Source organism: Tachypleus tridentatus, chromosome 10, assembly GCF_004210375.1.
Source record: "Tachypleus tridentatus isolate NWPU-2018 chromosome 10, ASM421037v1, whole genome shotgun sequence".
In the NCBI taxonomy this organism is placed as follows: Eukaryota; Metazoa; Arthropoda; class Merostomata; order Xiphosura; family Limulidae; genus Tachypleus; species Tachypleus tridentatus.
This window is the reverse complement of record NC_134834.1, coordinates 73653799-73674381: the sequence shown is the minus strand read 5'-3', so window position 1 is coordinate 73674381 and position 20583 is coordinate 73653799. Positions and strand designations below refer to the sequence as shown.

The 20583-nt window shown below is 35.5% G+C and overlaps 1 protein-coding gene across 4 annotated transcripts; it reads right to left on the bottom strand.

Moving 5' to 3' along the window:
• Nucleotides 1-8366: 8366 nt before the first annotated feature.
• Nucleotides 8367-16974, bottom strand: LOC143229576 (zinc metalloproteinase nas-4-like). Of its 4 annotated transcripts, none has more exons than XM_076462121.1 (6): nucleotides 16773-16974; nucleotides 16052-16098; nucleotides 15739-15814; nucleotides 15273-15390; nucleotides 10381-10613; nucleotides 8367-8633 (listed from the first exon to the last, which is right to left on the bottom strand). In XM_076462121.1, exons 1-6 carry the CDS (start codon nucleotides 16861-16863, stop codon nucleotides 8398-8400), a joined length of 801 nt encoding a protein of 266 aa, XP_076318236.1. In that variant the 5' UTR covers nucleotides 16864-16974; the 3' UTR covers nucleotides 8367-8397. The 4 variants fall into 4 exon arrangements, with proteins under 4 accessions (XP_076318236.1, XP_076318237.1, XP_076318239.1 ...); XM_076462122.1 differs by having other exon boundaries at nucleotides 16776-16972; XM_076462124.1 differs by having other exon boundaries at nucleotides 10381-10559; nucleotides 16773-16969.
• Between the last annotated feature and the right edge of the window lie 3609 nt (nucleotides 16975-20583).

The following is a 20583-nucleotide window of genomic DNA, read 5'->3' as shown; positions in this document are numbered from 1 at the left end:
GCCTGCATGTAATAATTCCTGGAAATCTGTGACGTCAGCTATTCCCTTTTATTCTAATATCGCCGAATAACTGAAAGGTCTTGTAACACCAGCTCGAAGGCAGAATTTCGTCGACCGAATCAATTTTGTCGTGAGTGAATGGGATAGTGACCATCCGGTGGCGACAGACTGCGATTTTCATATTTTTTCAACATACAGCGTATTTATACCCATGGAGAAGAGAGGCACCAAAAGGAATGCTTACACAGTATAAGAGAAGATACAGATTGTGCAGCGAATCCGGAACGGGGAAGCAAGGCCCAAGATTATGAAAGAAATAGGAGTTCCAGAGTCTACACTTCGAGGTTGGCTGAAGAATGAATATCAACTGAGAGAATTCTGCAACCAGGTAGACAGAATGACAGGACTACAGAGGAAGAAAGCCAAGACAGCAGCAGACCCAGCAGTGGACATGGAAGTTTATGATTGGTTTGTGAGACTTCGAGCAGACAACATTCCCATCTCAGGACCCATGGTCCTTGCAAAGGCAGAGAAGACCTACCAGCAACTATACCAGAAAGAAGATTGGCAGCCCACCCATGGATGGCTACAGAGATTCAAGGAGCGGCACGGCATCAACCAGATCAAGATTTGTGGAGAGGCAAAGTCGGCAGATATAGCAGCAGCAGTGGAATTCATCCCTCAACTACAGGATTACATCAAGGAAAATAACTTGGAACTGAACCAGATCTACAATTGTGATGAGACAGCACTTTACTACAAGGCTATGCCAGATAGGACATTCGCACTTCGGACAGAGACCCAGACATCAGGATACAAGCAAGTCAAAGACAGAGCAACTTTACTTTTCACCTGTAACTGGAGCGGCACCCACAATATTCGAACACTACTCATTGGCAAGTTTCGACAACCAAGATGTTTCCATCACCTCAACATGAAGACACTACCACTTGACTACAACAGCAGCAAAAACGCATGGATGACAGCAACAATCTTTGAAGAATGGTTTCATCAGGAATTCGTCCCAGCGGTCAGGAAGCACCCTCAGAACACAGAAGAAAGAAGAGAAGGCTGTACTACTATTGGATAATTGCCCAGCACACCCGCCGGCAGAGAACCTCACCAGCAGAGATGGAAAGATTACCGTACTCTACTTACCCAAAAACACCACCAGCAAGATTCAACCACTTGACCAAGGGATCATCGCCAGCTTCAAGAAAGAATACAGAGCTCAACTGGTCAAGGCCATAGTCGATGATATCAGCAACGTACCAGAGTTCTTGAAGAAGATGACCATCAAGGACGCCATCTACATGAGCAGCATAGCATGGAACAAAATAAGCCAGAGCACCATCATCAATTGTTGGAATAAAGAACTCAAAGAAGCAGCACCAGAACCACAACCAGAACCAATAGAAGAAAAAGATGACATTTTCCATGGATTTACAGCAGAAGAAGTAGCAGAGGCAGAAAGGAAGTTTGTAGACTACCAGGATGGACTCCCCTTGACAACCCTTGTGAAGCAGTGGGCCGAGATTGACGAAGTAGCACCAGTTACCCAGCCACCCCTCACAGATGAAGAGATCCAGAAAGCAATAGAGAACCCAGCGGCAGCACCCACAGATTTTACCACTCCAGATGAAGAAGAAGAAGAAGAAGATGACCCCATTCCAGAATAACTCAGGAATTGCATCACCTCAACTCAGGCAGTACAGTACACAGAACAACTTCTATATTGGGCAGAACACCACAATCTAGGAATTTGCAAGATACTACAGATCCAGGACCTAATGAGAACTGCGAAGAGGATGCGGAACCAAGGAGGAAGACAACAGACACTTTTGGAGGCTTTTGAAAGAAAGAAGACTACTGAGTAACTATAAATTTGTGCATTTCAACTTGTTTTATGTGCTTACTATATTTTATTGTTATTAAATTTTTTGAAAAATCCGTTTTTGTTTCAGTACTGAATTCGTATTTTAAACTTTGCCATGACATTTTTTTATCTGGTAATTATTTGACTTCAGCTGGTACTTAGATTTTAATAATTAGTAAATAAATTATCAAAATTAATTACTATATGTATTAACTTTTAAAATTGAACTAATTTTAATCAGCGTCTAATCGTAAAAACGATCACATGATTGCTCTGACGGAACTACTTTTAGAATATCAGCCCCCATCAAAGTAATGAATTCGATAAATTTCTTTAGAATTCTGCTTTTTACATTTAATTTCAGTCTTAAAATTGAGTTTAATAAATAAAAATAAATAAAAAAATGCTATATCATTGGTGTAAGTAGTTTTGTTTGTTTTTCTTTATTTCACTACAAAACGCGTAAATTTTGCATTATCGCTCACCCCAAGGGTCAAAAAAATATATAATCAACTCGGTATAAGGCGCAATCAGATACAACGCGGTCGAATTTTTTGGACCCCAACTAGCGCCTTATATCGATGTTTGACTGTATTTGTGTGGTAAGACGTTTACAATTCACTTAGACCATGTATTGTTGAAGAGATGATGCTATGTTTAATAACAGTATTGCGGGAGTAAGACATGTGGTACTACCTGAGCCTGTAATGTAAATGACAATAAATTGTCTCACCACACAGTGACATCCTCTTCGTTCTTTGAATATCCAGCCACATTATGTGGAAGTTGAAATGATTTCTGCCACAGCAACAACTGGCCATATACTGATTACACCAGTGGATTAATGCAAAGATCTAACATGGACTCTTTTTGCTGTGCCAAGAGGTAAAATTTCACTACCTCAAATTGAGGCATGTACAACAGATAAAAATAACTGGCATTTGTAAAGGCAGTTATAAATACAGGAAGGCGTGATGTGCCATTATTACCACTATAGAGTTTTGGTGTTGAGAAATGAATTTATCTACACTTTCTAACCAGCAAAGATTATTGGGCACCAAGGTGTTATCTGCACTTGCACCAGTTGTCAACGATATTTCTACGGACTATATTCGAGTCGAGACATTCAGTTCTGGTTGCAATACTGTACTGTGTGTGCCAATTACAGGTAAAGCCAGCCTAAATGTGGTACACTACTGTAAATAAGAGACCTGATATTGATGGTCAACTCTCAGAGATGGAAAGATGTTACCTGTATATACTCTTGGCTATCAACTAATTTACAAAGTAAGCTAAGCCTCATTCATTTGTTAACACCTCAGCATAGTCCATGTCTGATATGTTGGCACAACACTGAAAAACTTGGCTCACATCACATGAAGATCATACCCATGGGTTAGGAAGCAACCGTGAACACCAACCGTTCTGTTAGTTGTCTTATGTATTACGTATGGTAAAGACGTGCACTTTGCCATATCACCCTAGTGCTCACGTTCAAGTGAGCAGTTTTGCTCCCTGTATGGTCTTCCTCCAAGAGTGAATGTTGCACAATGTCCACAAGAATATGTGGAGTGGTTAAGGTCTGTTAAGGTCATCTCAACGATTAAGAAATACAATAATAAAATATCAGAAGTACTACAATAAACCTGTTAAGGAGCATGTGTACCAGCATAGAGATGTGCCAACAGCAAGTAAACAGCTTAGTTCTGGCTACATAGGACCTTACCTTGTGGTCTGACGCATCCATCCAATGATGTATAAGTTACAGCAATTAAGAGGCATACAAAAGTGCTTAGTTAATGTTGACTAGCTTCCAACAAACCTTAAGGGAATTGACATGACCAAGAGTCAGAGGAGAAGGTTGACAAGTCGGAAGAAGACTGAAGTGTTGTCCTTAACTGTCTTGCTTGTATGCCCTTTGAGAATAAATCACAACTGGTACATGATGTGAAACACGTGTTATAATGTATTTTCCCTTCTACTTTATTTTTGCTATTTACATTGCATAGGTAAGCTGAACGTTCTCTGAGCAGTCTTATCCTTTATCAACCTGACCTTCACTACATAGATAGGAACAGACAGTGCTGTGAAGCTTACTTGTTATTTTCTCCACAACATGCTTACAGGTGTTCGTCAATTATCAGAGCTATATTATTCATGAAATAATCCCTATTTATTAAAGTCGTGTTCGACTTTCACTGTGAACACCGATCGTTTTGAATGTTTTAACTGCAACAGAAATCACCAACAACTCGCCAATCGCTGGTTTTATTGATCAATGTGGAGTGGCTGACACAAAATATTGTGCAAATATTTTATTGTTAGATTCTGTACAATACCTTCAAAAGTCAGAATTGAAACCCCTTCAGCCATTGACCTCATAGACATCCACGATGCAGATCGAACAATTATCCTAACTGTTTAAAACCAACAACATTATTTGAGAAATTATATGTAAGAAAAGAGAATACTTTATAATTTTTTTCCAAAATAAAATGTGGCTTGTAGTTACATTATACTGTAGTTTTACAGCACATGTATTAAAAGCATAAAACTGGTATTTTACAAGAGTCTTCTAATCTTGTGAGGAAAATTTTCTTCCTCCTAGTAAATCTTAAACATATGCACTTCAGAAGTCTTGCAATATTTCACAGATAGTTTGGACAGTAAGAGAAACAATAGCCTTTACGTCACTATTGTCTCGCTTAATCGGCTATCCTAAATGTCGAAAAATTTCTCTCATTCCCATCCAAAATGCGTGGAGTTAATTTCGGCGCTACGTCCAACCAACTGATCAAATATACAGACAATATTTCCTCTCCCTCTGACGCAGATGACCTGGCATGGCCAGGTGGTTACGGCGCTCGAATCGCAATCTGAGGGTCGCGGGTTCGAATCCTCGTTCCCTCAAACATATTCGCCTCAACCGTGGAGGCATTATAATGTGATGGTCAATCCCACTATTCGTTAGTAAAAGAGTAGCCCAAGAGTTGGCGGTGGGTGGTGATAACTAGCTGCCTTCTTTATAGTCTTACACTGCTAAATTAGGGACGGCTAGCACAGATAGCCCCCGTGTAGCTTTACGCAAAATTCAAAACAACACATAACGAAAACTGACGCAGCTACAGAAGGTTCGAAGTTCTTTCACCAGATCAGATGGTTACTTGACAGTACCCTACTATCATCTGCAGTATAATTCTATTCGCTGATTCGTTTGTCAGTCATGCTAGTGTTGTATAGCCTCATAAGAAGCACTTTTACGTGTCAAGTGAAACACTAAGTCCCGTATTTTGCCCACATATCAAGTAGTAAGCGATACAGTTCACTAGATACTACTTGACGAATGGTTTCTGCTCGAAAAGTCGCAAGTAATTATAATAAACTTTTGTTATAAACATGTGTTTTAACGTTTTTGAACTTTTTTTTTTTACGTCTTGAGGTATTTTCTACCGTGTGTTTTCTCATCTGTTGACAAGCGAATTCGTGCGCGTCAACTTAAGTGGATCACAATCACTCCAGTAAGTAATTTTGGGATCATTCTAGCATCTCCACGTCGGATAAATTCAATTTAAGAAAAACAAAAGTTATGTTAAACTATCCTTTAAAGTCAGCTGGTGGATAGTATCGATAATTAATGAAAGGAAAGTATACTCGATTATCCAGTTGAAAGAAACAACGAAAACAGTGGGTCTTGAACACAGAAGTGAGAAATGAATATTTGAAAACGCTTAACCCTGGATCACAATAATTTTAGAGGTAAAGTAGGACACATGAGGTCCTAAAACGACTTGATATATCACTTCACGAGAAACATAAATTACACCAGTAGAAAATATCTGACACGTTTTTATCTAATTCTCGAAAATTCTTAATGCACTATTTCTTGATTAGAGACACTAAGAAACAGCAAGTCATACATTTTTCGTCTAGTTTTGAAGTTTTTAATATTTCTTGACTAGTATATATACTGAGAGAGAATGCATATTACACTTTTCATCTATTTCTTCAAGTTGGCCAGGTGGTTAGGGCGGTCGACTCGTAATCTAAGGGTCGCGGGCTCGAATCTCCGTTACATCAAACATGTTCGCCCTTTCAGCCGTGAGAGCATTATAATTTGATGGTCAATCCCACTATTAGTTGGTAAAAGAGTAGCCCAAGAGTTGGCGGTGGGTGGTGATGACTATCTACCTTCCCTCTAGCCTTACACTGATAAATTATGGACTGCTAGCTCAGATAGCTCTCGTTTGTCTTTGCGCGAAGTTGAAAAACAAACAAACAATGCTTGAAGTGTTTAATACTTCTTGGCTAGAATATATACTAATAGATATTGGCCAGAAGTATCACGTGAACGTAACTGCCAAATTGCTGATCGACAACGACCGTTGTTTCATGAAGAATTCCCTACAGCAGCTGGGATGTTTTCGTTTGGTCTCTGGGCGTTACCAAGATGGATTTCAATGGGTCTGACTGACGAAAAAGTTCAAGTAACCAGTAGGGCTGTTTCACCGATTAAACGTTTAGGCTGTCGAATATTTATGTTATCGCACATTCCACGTCTATTTTAAACATAAGCGGCGTTACTTCCTAACACACAAATTGTTTGAAGATGTAAATAACAAAACCCATTCTGTCTATAATCCCCTTCTTTAAAAAATCTTAAATCGTGTTTCCATATTATTTGGGGTAACTCTCATAATCGCAGCTGCGAGAGATTACTCCCTGTAGTGATACACTCTACCAACAAATATTCTTAGAACCGTATCACCACCCCCCTCCGCTGGGCGTGAGTTGGTACATTTTAAAATTCCTTTCTTATTTTTTTATGACACAAATAAATCCAATCCGATTAGAATGTGTTTTATTTCTTCGTAACCGCAGCGTTTACAATATATTAATATTTTTTGTCATTATTTCTTCAGTTTTACTTAACTTTTGATACATGTAAACCATTTTTACCGTACAAGTTACTTTTTTCCGAGTCATTTTACAAGTAATTTATATTCAAAGTTCAACGAAATATCGGTAGTTTTATAGCTTACAGAACTTTGAACAAGTAAGTATTTATTCATAAACGAACATTGTTAACATAATCAGCAGACGTTTTCATCAAGTTAGGTGTCACTCGCTGGTACAGCGGTAAATCTACGGATTTACACCGCTAAAATCAGCGGCTCGATTCCCCTCGGTGGACTCAGCAGATAGACTGATATGGCTTTGTTATAAGAAAACACACCCACACATCAACTTAGATAACTTTCCCTGGAATAAAAGCATTGTATTCATATTTATAGAGTTTGGAACATGATGTGAAACACGTTATTAGAAAATGTTAAGACTGTATTAGAAGGTTTTGTATATTTGATGAAGAACATAAAAGTTTACAGTTGCGCAATATGTATTTAAAAAAGTCGTTTGGATCTCTGGTTTTTATATGTGCTGCTACCTGTAGAAAACTTCTCAAATTCGGAAATGTTTTTTTTTTTTTTTTTTCCCTCAGCGCAAAACTATTCAATAGACTAGTGTTTTTCAGATGTTTCAAGTTCGTGTCCCACTTTTTGGTTTATTTTCTTGTTAGTTACAAACACAGTATCTAGCAGCTGGTTAGTTTTGACTCGCAACATTTTAAACAAATGTTTAAAAACATTTTACAAACATTAAACATATTAAATTTTATTTTAAAAAATAAAATTAGGTAAATCCCCATAATTTACAAGTACAATCCCACAGTTTGTACTATGGGCTTGATTTCTACAAGCCCGTTCCCTTGGCTGTGGTTTTGCTAGATAGTAGATAGGGACAGTGGGAATCTCGTTAATCCATTCATTATTAAGTTCAATACAGGTGAACTTAAAAGACTCGGCAAAGAGTCTTTTACTCTTTAAAAGTACAAGACAATTATTAAACATCATTCTTGTTTAATTACAATACTTAATTATTGTATTAAGTACAATAAGTCTCAGATAAGGCTTATTACGAATTTTATGAGTTTTTATATTAAATGTGTTGTTAACCACAGACATTAGCATCACGTATCGCATGCCACAGTTTGAGATCTTTGCATCAGACAAGATGCTTTTTAAAAGAATGTTAAATGAGACGTTTAAATCTATCCTTGATAAATGTTATAGATGAAATGAGTTTTGACTTCACTCATTTAAAAATTGTTGTCCGTAAAAGCAAAAATATGGCCTGATGATTAAAGTTCTCGAGTTGAAATACGCGGATCGCGAGTTCAAGTCCAATTACAGATCATGCTCACATTTTCAGTCGTGCGGACGTTCTAGTGTGACGGTTAATCCCATCTTTCGTTGGTAAAAGTAGTAGCCCAAAAGGTGGGACAAGTGTTGTTGACTAGCTGCCTTCTTTCTTGTCTCTTATTTCAAACTTAGGGACGGCTAACACTGATAGCTTGTGCAATATTTAAGATGGCACTTTTATGTATAAACAAAGGAAGGTACAAGAACCATAACATCACTTACGGAACACTAGATTTAGAACTAAACTTTTATTTCATTTCACAATCAACACTCGTAATATTTGTTTATTTTTCGTTTATCACCGTCTGTGAACTGTTCCAATTTTACAGCGACGCCCAAATCATTGAGGGAAACACCAGGTGCTTTTGGAGATAATGTTGGCTTGTTAAAATCCAGAGCAAAGGCCCAGGCGTGATAATGCATTATAGATTTGTAATCGTAGGTTTCTTTCAGGTGATCAATTTCAAATAGTGTGTACTTGTTGAAGTTGTGCTTTTCATCTGAAATTAGAAAACGGTTGTAATAACTCTTAAATAAAAGAATACTAATTCATTGGTAAACACATTTCAACAGAATATTAGAACACGAAACCGTAAATGTATCTGCAAATGTGGCATAATATTATTTATGAAAACAAAAGTTCTGAGATATGTCATTAAGTCTCATTCTGATATGATTAAAGTTTGGGTTAAATGTCTATTTGCTTCCCAGTAGCTCAACGGCAAGTCGAAAAATTGAGTTTCTGTACTTACGGTAGGCACAGTACAAATCGCCATTGTGTAGCTTTGAGTTTATTTACAAACAGACGATAGTAATTGTTACAAATGTTTTTCAATCCAGAAAAAGGTGATATTTAATACCAAAAAAAGCATTAATAACAAAGATAACTTACTTTCTCCCATATGTAGACTTTACGTGACACACTTATGAGTCATATGTGATAACGCGAGGCTTGTGAGTGTGATCCTTTTTAACTCGAATAAGCTTAGTTTTATATCAATTATATTGAATTTTTGTACTACCGTGTGCCCAACGAATAAGAAAATAAAAACATCGTTATTAAATAATTACTTTTATGAAGTTGAGAGTTATTTCTTATAAACAAATTATATACTGAAGACTTCACGAGCTAAAAAAAAACCTGATTTTAGTATTCCTGAGCCTCCCGGTGGCTTAGCAGTAAGTACGTGGGCTTGTAGTGCCAAATATTATGTTTCGATACCCGCGGTAAACAGAGCAGAAAACCAGTTTGCAAGTAACAATATATAAATTAGTATTCTCGATGCTCAGACTTGTGCAATAGTACCACAATAATGTAACACGTTTCTGTAGCAACAGAAATATTAACCCTAAAATCGTGAGTTGTTTGTGCCAGAAAATTTCGTGAACTTAGGATTCGATCACTTACTTCTATAATCGCGATGAAACTCCCTAAAAGTTGTTTTAGTTTTGATGAAAAGTCTTCCCAAAGTACCAGACTACTCCCATTTCACTTCGACTTATACTGCAAGAATGGAAAAATGTTTATCAACTTATTTATGGCATTTATGATACTAGGCACTTAGTGGAAACAACAAAAATGTCCTTCAGCTATCTCAGATGGCTTTTTATTGGTTGAGATTTGATCAGTCACATCTATGTTTTGTCAGTCACTGGACGATCTAAGTGGTCATCATGAGAAGAATGTAGTATTTCATTCTTATTACTCCTTGTACTTCCTTAAGATTGCGTGTCTTTCTTTTGAAGGGATTCTAACGTTTTTGGACAACCTCGCTTTCTCATCGATTGAAATTTAACTGAATCTCCATTATTTGCAAGATAACTTGCAACTGAAACTAGAGAACATGTTCCTTTTTGACATCCTCGAAGTGTATGTTGAGTAGGTTAAATGTGTAAACGAGTTTTATATAGAGATAATTGCATTCAAAAAGATAATATACTTCCACCAACATCTTACCAACAACAGGAGGGGCAAGGAAGAACTTAGTTTCAAATAAAGTTTCCTTTGCGACAGGTGAACCAATGATAAGACAATTTTCACTGTTTGGAAGATCTAATACGTTTTTATCATCAAAAAACAACTTTTGTCCTTTTTTTCCCCTTTACTGTATATTGTGATAACAGAAAGAGCCACTATCTTCTGTACTTTCGACCAATAATTTTAGAGATAATATTTAAAAAATCATATTTTCAACCTTAAATTAGGAAGGGTCACACATGCAAAAAGGAAAGCAATCAGTTACTTACGTGCACGAATATTATCCCAATGAATGTTGACGTAATCATCACGGTCCGCTCGAGACTGCTCGTGCCAAAACCCAATAGTATGCATCATCTCGTGCATGATAATTCCTTTGTTGATGCAAGCTGGTGTCTGTAAAGAGAATTCTTGCAGTCCTCCAACTTTACCCACGTGAGACCAGCAACTGTTCACCGAACAATATTTTTTGTTGATAATCTGAACTGGTCTAGTAAACTTGCTAAAACAGTCGTACTTCATTAAACGAGTAAATAAACTTCTTTAAAATAGTACCATATTTAAAATAGTCCAAATATTAGACTGTAACATACGTCATGATGGAACGAAGTGTTTGAAATTTACTGTTCGATAACTTCATCGATTGCTCATGATGTTTGCATATACTACAGTATAAAACGTATAATGATTGTAATAAGAAATATTTTATAAATGAATGTGAATGTAAGGAATTGTTAAATAAATCTAGCGTAATAAGTAGAAATTACTAGTGTTATTTTACACGTAATCTGTCCTGTTACTAACTGGTAAAGTCACAGCGAGGAGATTGCAGGAGAAATCCAGTGACTCCCGTCACTAATTAGATGTTCATCTTACTTATTGGATGGTGAAGATTTCAGTGTATTTAAAAACTTTCACATCTACAAACGCTTACAAAGCCAAATTAAATAGTTTCGTTTGTTTGTTTATTTTTGAAGTTCGCGCAAAGCTACACGAAGGCTATCTGCGCCAGCCGTCCCTAATTTAGCAGTGTAAGACTAGAGAGAAGGCAGCTAGTCTTTACCACTCACCGCCAATTCTTGGGTTACTCTTTTACCAACGAATAGTGGGATTGATTGTACCATTATAACGTCCCCATAGCTGAAAGGGTGAGTATGTTTGGTGTGAGGAGGATTCGAACCCGCGACCCTCAGATTAGGAGTCGAGCGCCTTACCCACCTGGCCATACTAACTAGTTACTATAACAGAAGGTATATATAGTGATTGTGACATCCTTCATAATTCAATCTCTCTCATTATAAAGGGCCTCCAGTGATTTAGCAGTAAGTCTGCAGGCTTACGACGCTGAAAATCGGGCATGGATACCGGTGGTGAAGTTTTGCGCTAAAAACAACTAATAAATTATTTATCTATAGTGCAACGAATTTACCGTTATACGATTATTTTAATATCTACGTTTGTTTCAGTTTGATGCATGTTACGTATATTGTTGAATATGTATTGCGTAAGTAGCACCTGTTCTCTAAATTTATAGAAGATTCTTGGGAGTAAGAATCAACAATATTTGTTTTACAAAAACACTAGTGAGATTTTGAGCACTGTCTAAACTTAGCGAATCTCACATGATTGGTATATAAAACCGACGCACTGAGAGACAATTATTATTATTATTAGTTAGCTACATTCAGTGTATTATGGGACTCGAAAGCTATAATTGTCATTAACGCCTATTAATCTGAAAAATAAAAAAAAATACCAGGAAAGTTTTTATATTTCAAACATTACAAACCATTCAACTTCAATTAACTAACTTCGGACAACATTATTTCTTCGAGGACATTAACTATCTTTCTCGCTAAGAAGTGAGTTTGTAACCGATGTGAGGTCAGCGAAGAAAATACAGCTAGCTAACTCAAGCGACGTGTACCAATATCAACTCAGAATTCATTTGCTTGTCGAGAACTTGAATCGTCAACAAAATATTCAGTTCTAGACCGGATAGACGACTCATTATTGTTCGTAAGTTTGTAAAACTCTTGTATTTTAACCATCATTTGTAATACCTATTATAATAACCATTATTATAAATTGTATTTTTTTGTATATTAAACATATATTTGTGTTATAAAGAAAATTGTGTGTACCACTTTTTTTTGGCAAATACCATAAATTTGATACATATTAACATTTAATTAACTTCTAAATTAAAATTAAAATTTCCAGTTATTTGAAATAGTAATACCTAACGTAGGTAACATAATAAATCGAAGACTCGTCCGAGATAAATTATTACACGTAACATAATAAATTTGGGACTTAACCGGGATAACTTATTACACGTGACAATAAATAAGAAATATTTGTTTATTTGCATTCTTACTCCTCTAAGCCTATTGGACCAATCTCAACCAAAGTCTATATGTAAATACTACAATCTATATGTAGTGTTCTGAGGGAGTCAACTTGAACATAACCCTATTTATATTTTATAAAGCCTGTTGATTAATTACTGCTAGCCTGTTGAGTGAATCTCAAACAATATTGGCAAGTTGACGCTTTAAACAATGTTGAATATACTAAAGGGATTCAAGGACAAAGTATGGAAGTTACTGAATTATTTTTCAAACAATCATGTTTTTCTTACAGTCAATGAGATGTAGAATGTTCAAGATTGGAATCACCTCAAAATCTTTATTTGTTGGTAGATAGAAAACTAACTGCAGACGTTGTGCCCCCCGTTGGAAGAGCGGTAAGTCTGAGGATTTACAATGCTAAAATCACGGGTTTAATTCCTCTCGGTGGACACAGCAGACAGCTCGATGTGACTTTGCTATAAGTCACGCACACGCAAATGTTGTTTATGAAGAAGTTATGTTATAATTTTAACATTTTGAGATATAGTTCATGTTCAAGTTACTAATCTGAAATGTATGACTGATGTTAAAGCTACATTGTTTTAATTAAGTTTAAGCATTCCTCGGCAAAAACTTCAGCTTGTCGTATGTATAGAGAGAAATGCGATCACAGTGAAAAATATATGACTGCTCTACTAATATTTCAACTAAATATAAAAAGAGAAATATAAAACAAGCGACTAATTTTAAAACACCACCCATAAAAGAGAATTCACGTTTTAAAAATATTCAAGCCTCGATAAAAGTATACATATGTATCCAATTCCGCTTATAATAAGCGAACTTCTCTTTGTTTGTCTGTTTGTTGTTAATCGCAAGGCTACACAATGAGCTATCTGTGCTGTGCCCACCGGAGTATCGAAACACGGTTTTTAAAGTTAGAAGCCCTCAGACTTCTCTCTGAGCAACTGGCAAGCGGACATGTCAATACAAAATAAAGAATTCAGTTACATTACTAAGCTATTGGAAGAGTAAGTTCCATGCGGTTCATTAGTTCGTCGAAATTCATATATTAAAACCAAATTCGTGAGTGATATAAAAACAATACCTTAAAATTCACACTCAAAAGATTTGTTATCCGTTAGATTAAGATTCTCATTATTAAAAAAAATGGTTATCACAAAGAGTTCATGTATCTATATTATCCAGTGGTAGCTTTCATTTTGGACAAAGTTACTTTTGAAATAACTCTTCAATAACTTTTTACTTTAGACAGATTATTCAATAGTACCAATAACTTTGAAACTAATCAGGGTAAGAGGCTTGATGAGAACTAGGTTACGAACACTAGACACTGGGCAATAAAGTATGAAATATACTTTGTATGCTCTTTTAATATATTAATTATGCATTTGTTTGTTTTGGATTTCGCGCAAAGCTACTCGAGGGCTATCTGTGCTAGCCGTCCCTAATTTAGCAGTGTAAGACTAGAGGGAAGGCAGCTAGTCATCACCACCCACCGCTAACTCTTGGGCTACTCTTTTACCAACGAATAGTGGGATTGACCGTCACATTATAAAGCCCCCACGGCTGAAAGGGCGAGCACGTTTGGTGCGACGGGGAAAAAAAAAAAAAAAAAAAGTGTGTACAGATACTGTCTATAGTGCTAAAGCATTTCTCAACTCACCATGGCACCCCAGTAGCACATCGGTATATTAGCAGATTTATAACCTTATAAACCGGGTTCGAGACCTGGAGTGGGCAAAGCAGCGATGGACTATTGTGTACATTTCTGCTTAGCTTTAAACAAAGAGAGAAGATATATAAGTTATTTGAATAGCAATAAAAACATTAATAAATTTGAATAATTAAAGTAGCTTTCTTTCTCAGTGTATCACTCCATCTGTGGACTCGGAAGAATATCTGCTTGGCATTAAAAACAAATACATCAAAGGTGGTAAATGTCCTGAAGGATAAGGTTTTATACCAAGAATGTTATGTACACAAAACTATATTTACCATTTCATAAAGTATTATTTTTTCTGTCCTACTCAAATATGTTCAAATGATAGGTATAAATTTACGTACGAATTTATCCATTTATTTCTAATGGTTATATACAAATAAAGATGTAAAAATGCTACCTGTGGTGCTAAAATATGTTTTAGATTGAGTTTCTTGTTAAGAGAACAGCCACGTTGGATCATCTGCTGCCTCCAACATTAGGAATCGAGCCCCGAATTTTAGCGGTATAAGTTCGTAAACTTACCGCTGTCCCACCGGAAATCAAAATGTTTCCAAACATAATCATTACTTAAACGTATCTTTAAATGTCCAAACATACGACAATTAACTTGGGTACGACCAATAGGTTCTAGAAAGTAAGAGATTTAATCTCACTAGTGTGGATGAATCTGTATATATAAGATACAAGATATATCACATTAAATGGCATGGCCATGTGGGTTACGGCTTTCGACTCGTAATCCGAGGGGCGCGGGTTCGAATCTCCGTCGCACCAAATATGCTCGCTCTTTCAGCTACAGGGGCGTTATAATGTGACAGACAATCCCACTATTCGTTGGTAAAGAGTAGCCCAAGAGTTGGCGGTGGGTGGTGATGACTAGCTGCCTTTCCTCTAATCGTACACTGCTTAATTAGGGACGGCTAGCTCAGATAACCCTTGAGTAGCTTTGCGCGAAATTCAGAAACAAACTCACTTTACAATTTCTTATTATTGTCAATATTTACCTAACACTATAAACATTCAAATCACGTCATATCAAAACGTTGTTGCTTGTACATACCCAACACTAGAATGGATAAAGATATAATTCTCTTCATTACGTCGCTCCACGAATTTGATACATGTATGTTTTTGGTATTCTTCCATAGCTTGGAGGATAACTTCCCGTTGCGCAGGTGCTGCGTTGAAAACGTAATGACAACTGAATTGTACACTTATAGTACTAAATTCCTTGCTATGAACGAAAAATTGCACTAGCGAAAATTCTGTGTCAATATTATAACCAAGTAATTAATTATTCTAGGTTATTCACGAGCCATACTGTTCACAAGTTTATTGATAATTAGAATACAAATATTTTTGCCAAAAGAAAACACATCGTGGCCAATGTTATTATGTAGAGTAGATGTTATTTACCATAAAAGAAATACCTAATTAAGTAAACTATTAAATAAATAATAATAATAAACACAGATTTGATCTTGAAATAACAACTGTTTTAATATAAAATAGCTATCTTTACTTACTAAACACCGAGTCAATTTTGTAATAGATAGTATTATGAGGCCATCTACTGCTTCTATCTAGAACTGCGTTGCGGTCCTAAGAAATATACATAAAACTGAGAATTTTATTGTCAACCAAATTATATTTCAATTAACTATCAACTTTCTTTCACAAAAGTGAATGACTCTTGTTACTAGGCTTAAAGCAATATACAGAATATCAACAAATAGGTATTCAAATTGGCATTTACATTAAAATTATATTTAAAATAGTTAACATTAAAATACAAGATCGAACTGAATTTAGGAGAAAATAGACCAAAAAAAAACTTACAAAGTCTATCTGTCCAGGGACTAGTTTTATGTCTCCTTCAAACAACTCTGTAAAATAATTAAAATAGCTCATCAATCACACTCCCTCTTCTTACAACATGTAAATGTTTAAGACACTTCCCCAGTTTTCTTCCCTTTTCTAGGATACATGTATAAACAAATGCTACACTCAGCTACCTTCTTTATTTCGAGAATGTTTGAAACGTGGTTCTCATGTTCTTTCAGAATTATTAATGCCCCATGCTCTCCCTACGAATGTACACATAAAGGAAAAGCTACGATGAGACTTGCAATTTTTTAATAATTCACAATATTAACTGAGAATCTCAAAATCATACATTTCTACTGTCCTGTTCACTGTTGTTACGTATCCTTATTAAGCATGTTTGCTGTTGTTATTTTTAATTTCGCGCAAAGCCACACGAGGGCCATTTGCAACAGTCGTCTCCAATTCAGCAGGAGCTAGTCATCACCACCCACCGCCAACTCTTGGGATACTAGGATTTATCGTCACAATTGAAAGGGCAAGCTATTTGGGGGGAAGGGGTATTCCAACCCACGACTCTCAAATTACGAATTGTACACCTCAACCACCTGGCCTAACTACTCTTAGAAGGAAAATACTAAAATACAAAACATGTCTTAAGCTGATTTTAGTGTTATATATAATTACCAAAATTATAACGCTCGAAAAACAGTTTATCTAACAACTAAACAATTACCACCTTTCATCGGGCTCCAGAAGGTTTCATTCGATTCAGTTTTTGAGGCGAAAGTGAAACCAACCATTAACAAAAACACAACAAACAGCATTTTCGAAGGATTATTTTAAAAATATGATCTAGCATTCAGATACCGTATCCCTTTCTGAAAGAAAACAACGAGTATGAAGGTGAACAGTTGTACACCATTGGGATTACACCATCTGGTGGAAATTATGATTAGTGTAACATAGATAAAATATGTAGAAAATGCGCTGAAAATGTCCTTGACAGAAAAAACAAAGAAAACGATGTTTTATGTACACCGAGGTACCGCAAAGACGAATAATAAAGTTCGGGTAATTTAGTAAGCACACATAGCACTATTTACTAAAGCTAGTAACGAGAATCAAAATATTTGAGCAACATAAAAATAATTTGGAGAAACCGAAAGATATTATGACTAGAGTTATCGAAATATAAACGCCTAGTTGTTTTAAAGTACAGGTACGTCGGAAACGTTAAGATAATAAGAATGATTTATGGTTTGGTTTTGAATTTCGCATAAAGCTATACGAGGGCTAGCCGTCCCTAATTTAGCAGTATAAGACTAGATGGAAAGCAGTTAGTCATCACCGCCAACACTTGGGCTGCACTTTTACCAACGAATAGTGGAATTGATCGCCACCTTTCATATATTTGACCATTTATAGATTTTGAACATTACAAATCATTTAACTTCAACGAATTCATATCGAACATTAGTATTTTTACGTAAACACTATATAACCTCAGCGGTGGAAAAAATCGGTGTGCTAGCTAGCTCTCTGCTGAGTGAATTGTACCTATATATACTCAGAATTAATTCGCTCATCGTGAACCCTCGATAAAATACCAAGGAAGTTCCAGCCAAACAAAATACTCAATAGTGTTTGTAAGTTTGTGAAACGTTTGTTCATAGACCTTTATTTGCAATAACCGTTACTGTAAATTATTATTATTTGTATATTAAAATATATTTGTGTATCAATCTTGCTGGCAAGTGTCCTATACTGGATACATATCGGGATTTATTTAACTTCTAAATGTATATTATCATTTTACTGAGTTTCAGTCCATTCGAGATTATATACGTTACGTAATATCAATTTTCTATAATAGCCTTTAACACTAGCTGTAAGCTTTTAAAACATCACTTATTTGCTTATATAACATTTCATGTGTACGTTAGTACTATATATTAAGGCTGTACGTGGTTTAAAATGTACGGTGTTGTACATGCATACTTTTCCTGTTCAGGAATTCTGGAAAGACACATAAAGTTTATGAAGTTGTCGAAATATAGAAGAACGAGCTATTAACATAATTGCTGTATTTAACTACTATTCAGTGAGGCTTGCAATTTGCTTTTAGTAGTTTTGTTAATGATTAATAATGTGTATACCATTACATTAAACAATTCTGAATAATTGATTTTAATAAGACAAAAAACAGCATTGATGTATTCTATCCAACCTTTCGCTGTCATAGAAGTTTGGGAAATGATTTCTTTATTATTGGATGTTATTATTTTGGGTTATTTAGTAAAAAAGAAGGATAGTAAAAACGTTTTACTTCGACTGCTGTTACTTTGTCGATTTGCTTAATTAACGCTTACTGACAGGCGTAAATTCACATGAGATGTTTAATACAACAATATCACAATATCCTGCTTTTTTACCTCTACCTTTTTGTTGAAACATAAACTCAATATTTACAAACTTACATTGACTAATTGATTGTAACACAATCTACCAAACCATTTAAATAATCAATAAATTTCTCACAGGTCGATCTCTTATATTATCCACTAACTCGATTTTTACATGATTCAGTTCGTTTCTTGAACTTGTAAAGAAGGCTCCAATCATTAAACCGTGCTCATCACGTGACATGAAATTCTCTCTAGCGAAAATATTACGAAAAAATTAAAAACGACGACTTCTCTCTGCATTGTAAAGTCTATGAACTATCTTGTTTCACAAAGCAAAACAACAGTGCATTGATCTTAAACTTTCCATAATTAACGATTAAATAGTAATTGATAATTAACAAATTAGTGTTAATGAATATATATCATAATTATTAACTAAATATGTGAAATAAAGTACAAACCAGAATTTATTTTCTTTACACATTTACTACCTCGAATCTGTCCAGTCACCCAATCTTTTTTATGGTTTTCTTTTCCGTGGCATATGTTGCAAAAATGGGAGAACCTGTGATCTTTTATCTTCTGTCTTGTAACTGAAGAGAGTGTTCAACGGATAGATGGCCTTAACGATTTGGTGGTGCTTCCATCTTTAGTGATGTAAAGGAAGTTAGCTCTACAGGAATATTAAGCTCTTCTATGTTTTTTTTTTTCATTATACGTATTTTGGGTGAAATATTCTTTGAAGTCAATCATTTGGCTTATTTTATTGTCAACACACTTAATTTGATATCTTATGTTCATGTACCTTTTACTTGAGCATTGGACTGCAATTATCTTTCATCAGCTGTGGATGTCTCAACTCAGATGTTTTTGTTATTATTGCATTTTAAACTGGTGGCCCTCATCTTGTGCTTTCATCTTATGATAATGTTTACACTCTTTGGTAATACAAAACTTTCAGGATAATGTATCAGCATCTTTATGATTCAATCTCTGATAATGGATAATTTTGCATTTGCATCACTGAAGCATCTAGAGCTACTTCATTATCCATCCTTTTGGACTACAGAAATTCATCAGTCACTTAAATATCCTAAGATCCTTCTGGATTGCAAATCAATATCTTGAAGCTTGAGTGGCACTTTGCAGTTCTTTAAGAGTTTCACATTATAGAAAAAGAGATAAAATGGTATATTTTGGTAAAACGGCCATCCCTGTATATTACCAGTTATGAAATGCTACCACCTAACTGAAATATATGTAACTGGTTTTTATCTGACCCATGTCTAAACTCGCTAGTTGTTGAGCATAAACGCGAATGGTCAAAATGTGGATTCAGTTTTTCGTTTTTAAACAACTCTAACGTAGCCACTTTGAAGGCTTTTTCCCTTTAAAAAACAAATTAAGCAGAAACAGTCTTTTGGTTAAAACGAGCAAAAGCGAAATTACTGTAGGTTTCTGTTAAAATTTAAACATTTATGTTGTTTTTCCAGGAGTTTTATGTTGTGGTCATAGAAACTGCTTGAAAATTTAGGACACGATGTGGGCAAATGTATAACTTAGAGTATAATTATGATTGATTGATAATTAGGTTGCCAATTTTTGTCGGTCAATTAGTCCGTTATTATTTGACCAATTATTTCAGTTTTGTCTTCATCGATCCAGTTTGTTAGAAAATGGGATAACTTTCTCAAGATTTTGATAACTGAAAATAAATCAAATTTCTGGGAATTTTATAACATTTTCTGATTTCTAGCTTCAGTAAGTCTCGCGTACAGTACATACCGAGTTCGTGTTTTCTCATAGCATGGCCACATCGGACTATCTGCTGAGTCCACCGAGAGAAATCGAACCCCTGATTATAGCGCTGTGAATCCGTACTTACCACTGTACCAGCGGGGGTCACATACTGAGTTAGTTTGTCAATGAATAATAGAGATACAAGAAGTGCTATAAGTACGAGAACGTTAGGTTAAATGAAATTGCCCTATTAGCGTCTGCTGCGAATTATGTATGTCACTGGAAGATAGTTAATCTAAGTAGCAGTAGCTGAAGAGAACTAAAACGTTTATGTTATTATTAAATGTACTAGACTTTGTAAAAATCTATATTAGAGCCCATACTTTGATGAATCAATAG

Bases quoted from the DNA above. Each gene is read 5' to 3' on its own strand.
- LOC143229576 (XM_076462121.1), bottom strand. From the start codon at position 16,863: ATGCTGTTTGTTGTGTTTTTGTTAATGGTTGGTTTCACTTTCGCCTCA. The intron at 16,099-16,772 runs GTAATTGTTTAG...ATTATTTTACAG, and splicing joins CTGGAGCCCGATGAAAGGTG to AGTTGTTTGAAGGAGACATA. The intron at 15,391-15,738 runs GTAAGTAAAGAT...TTTTCAACGCAG, and splicing joins CAAAATTGACTCGGTGTTTA to CACCTGCGCAACGGGAAGTT.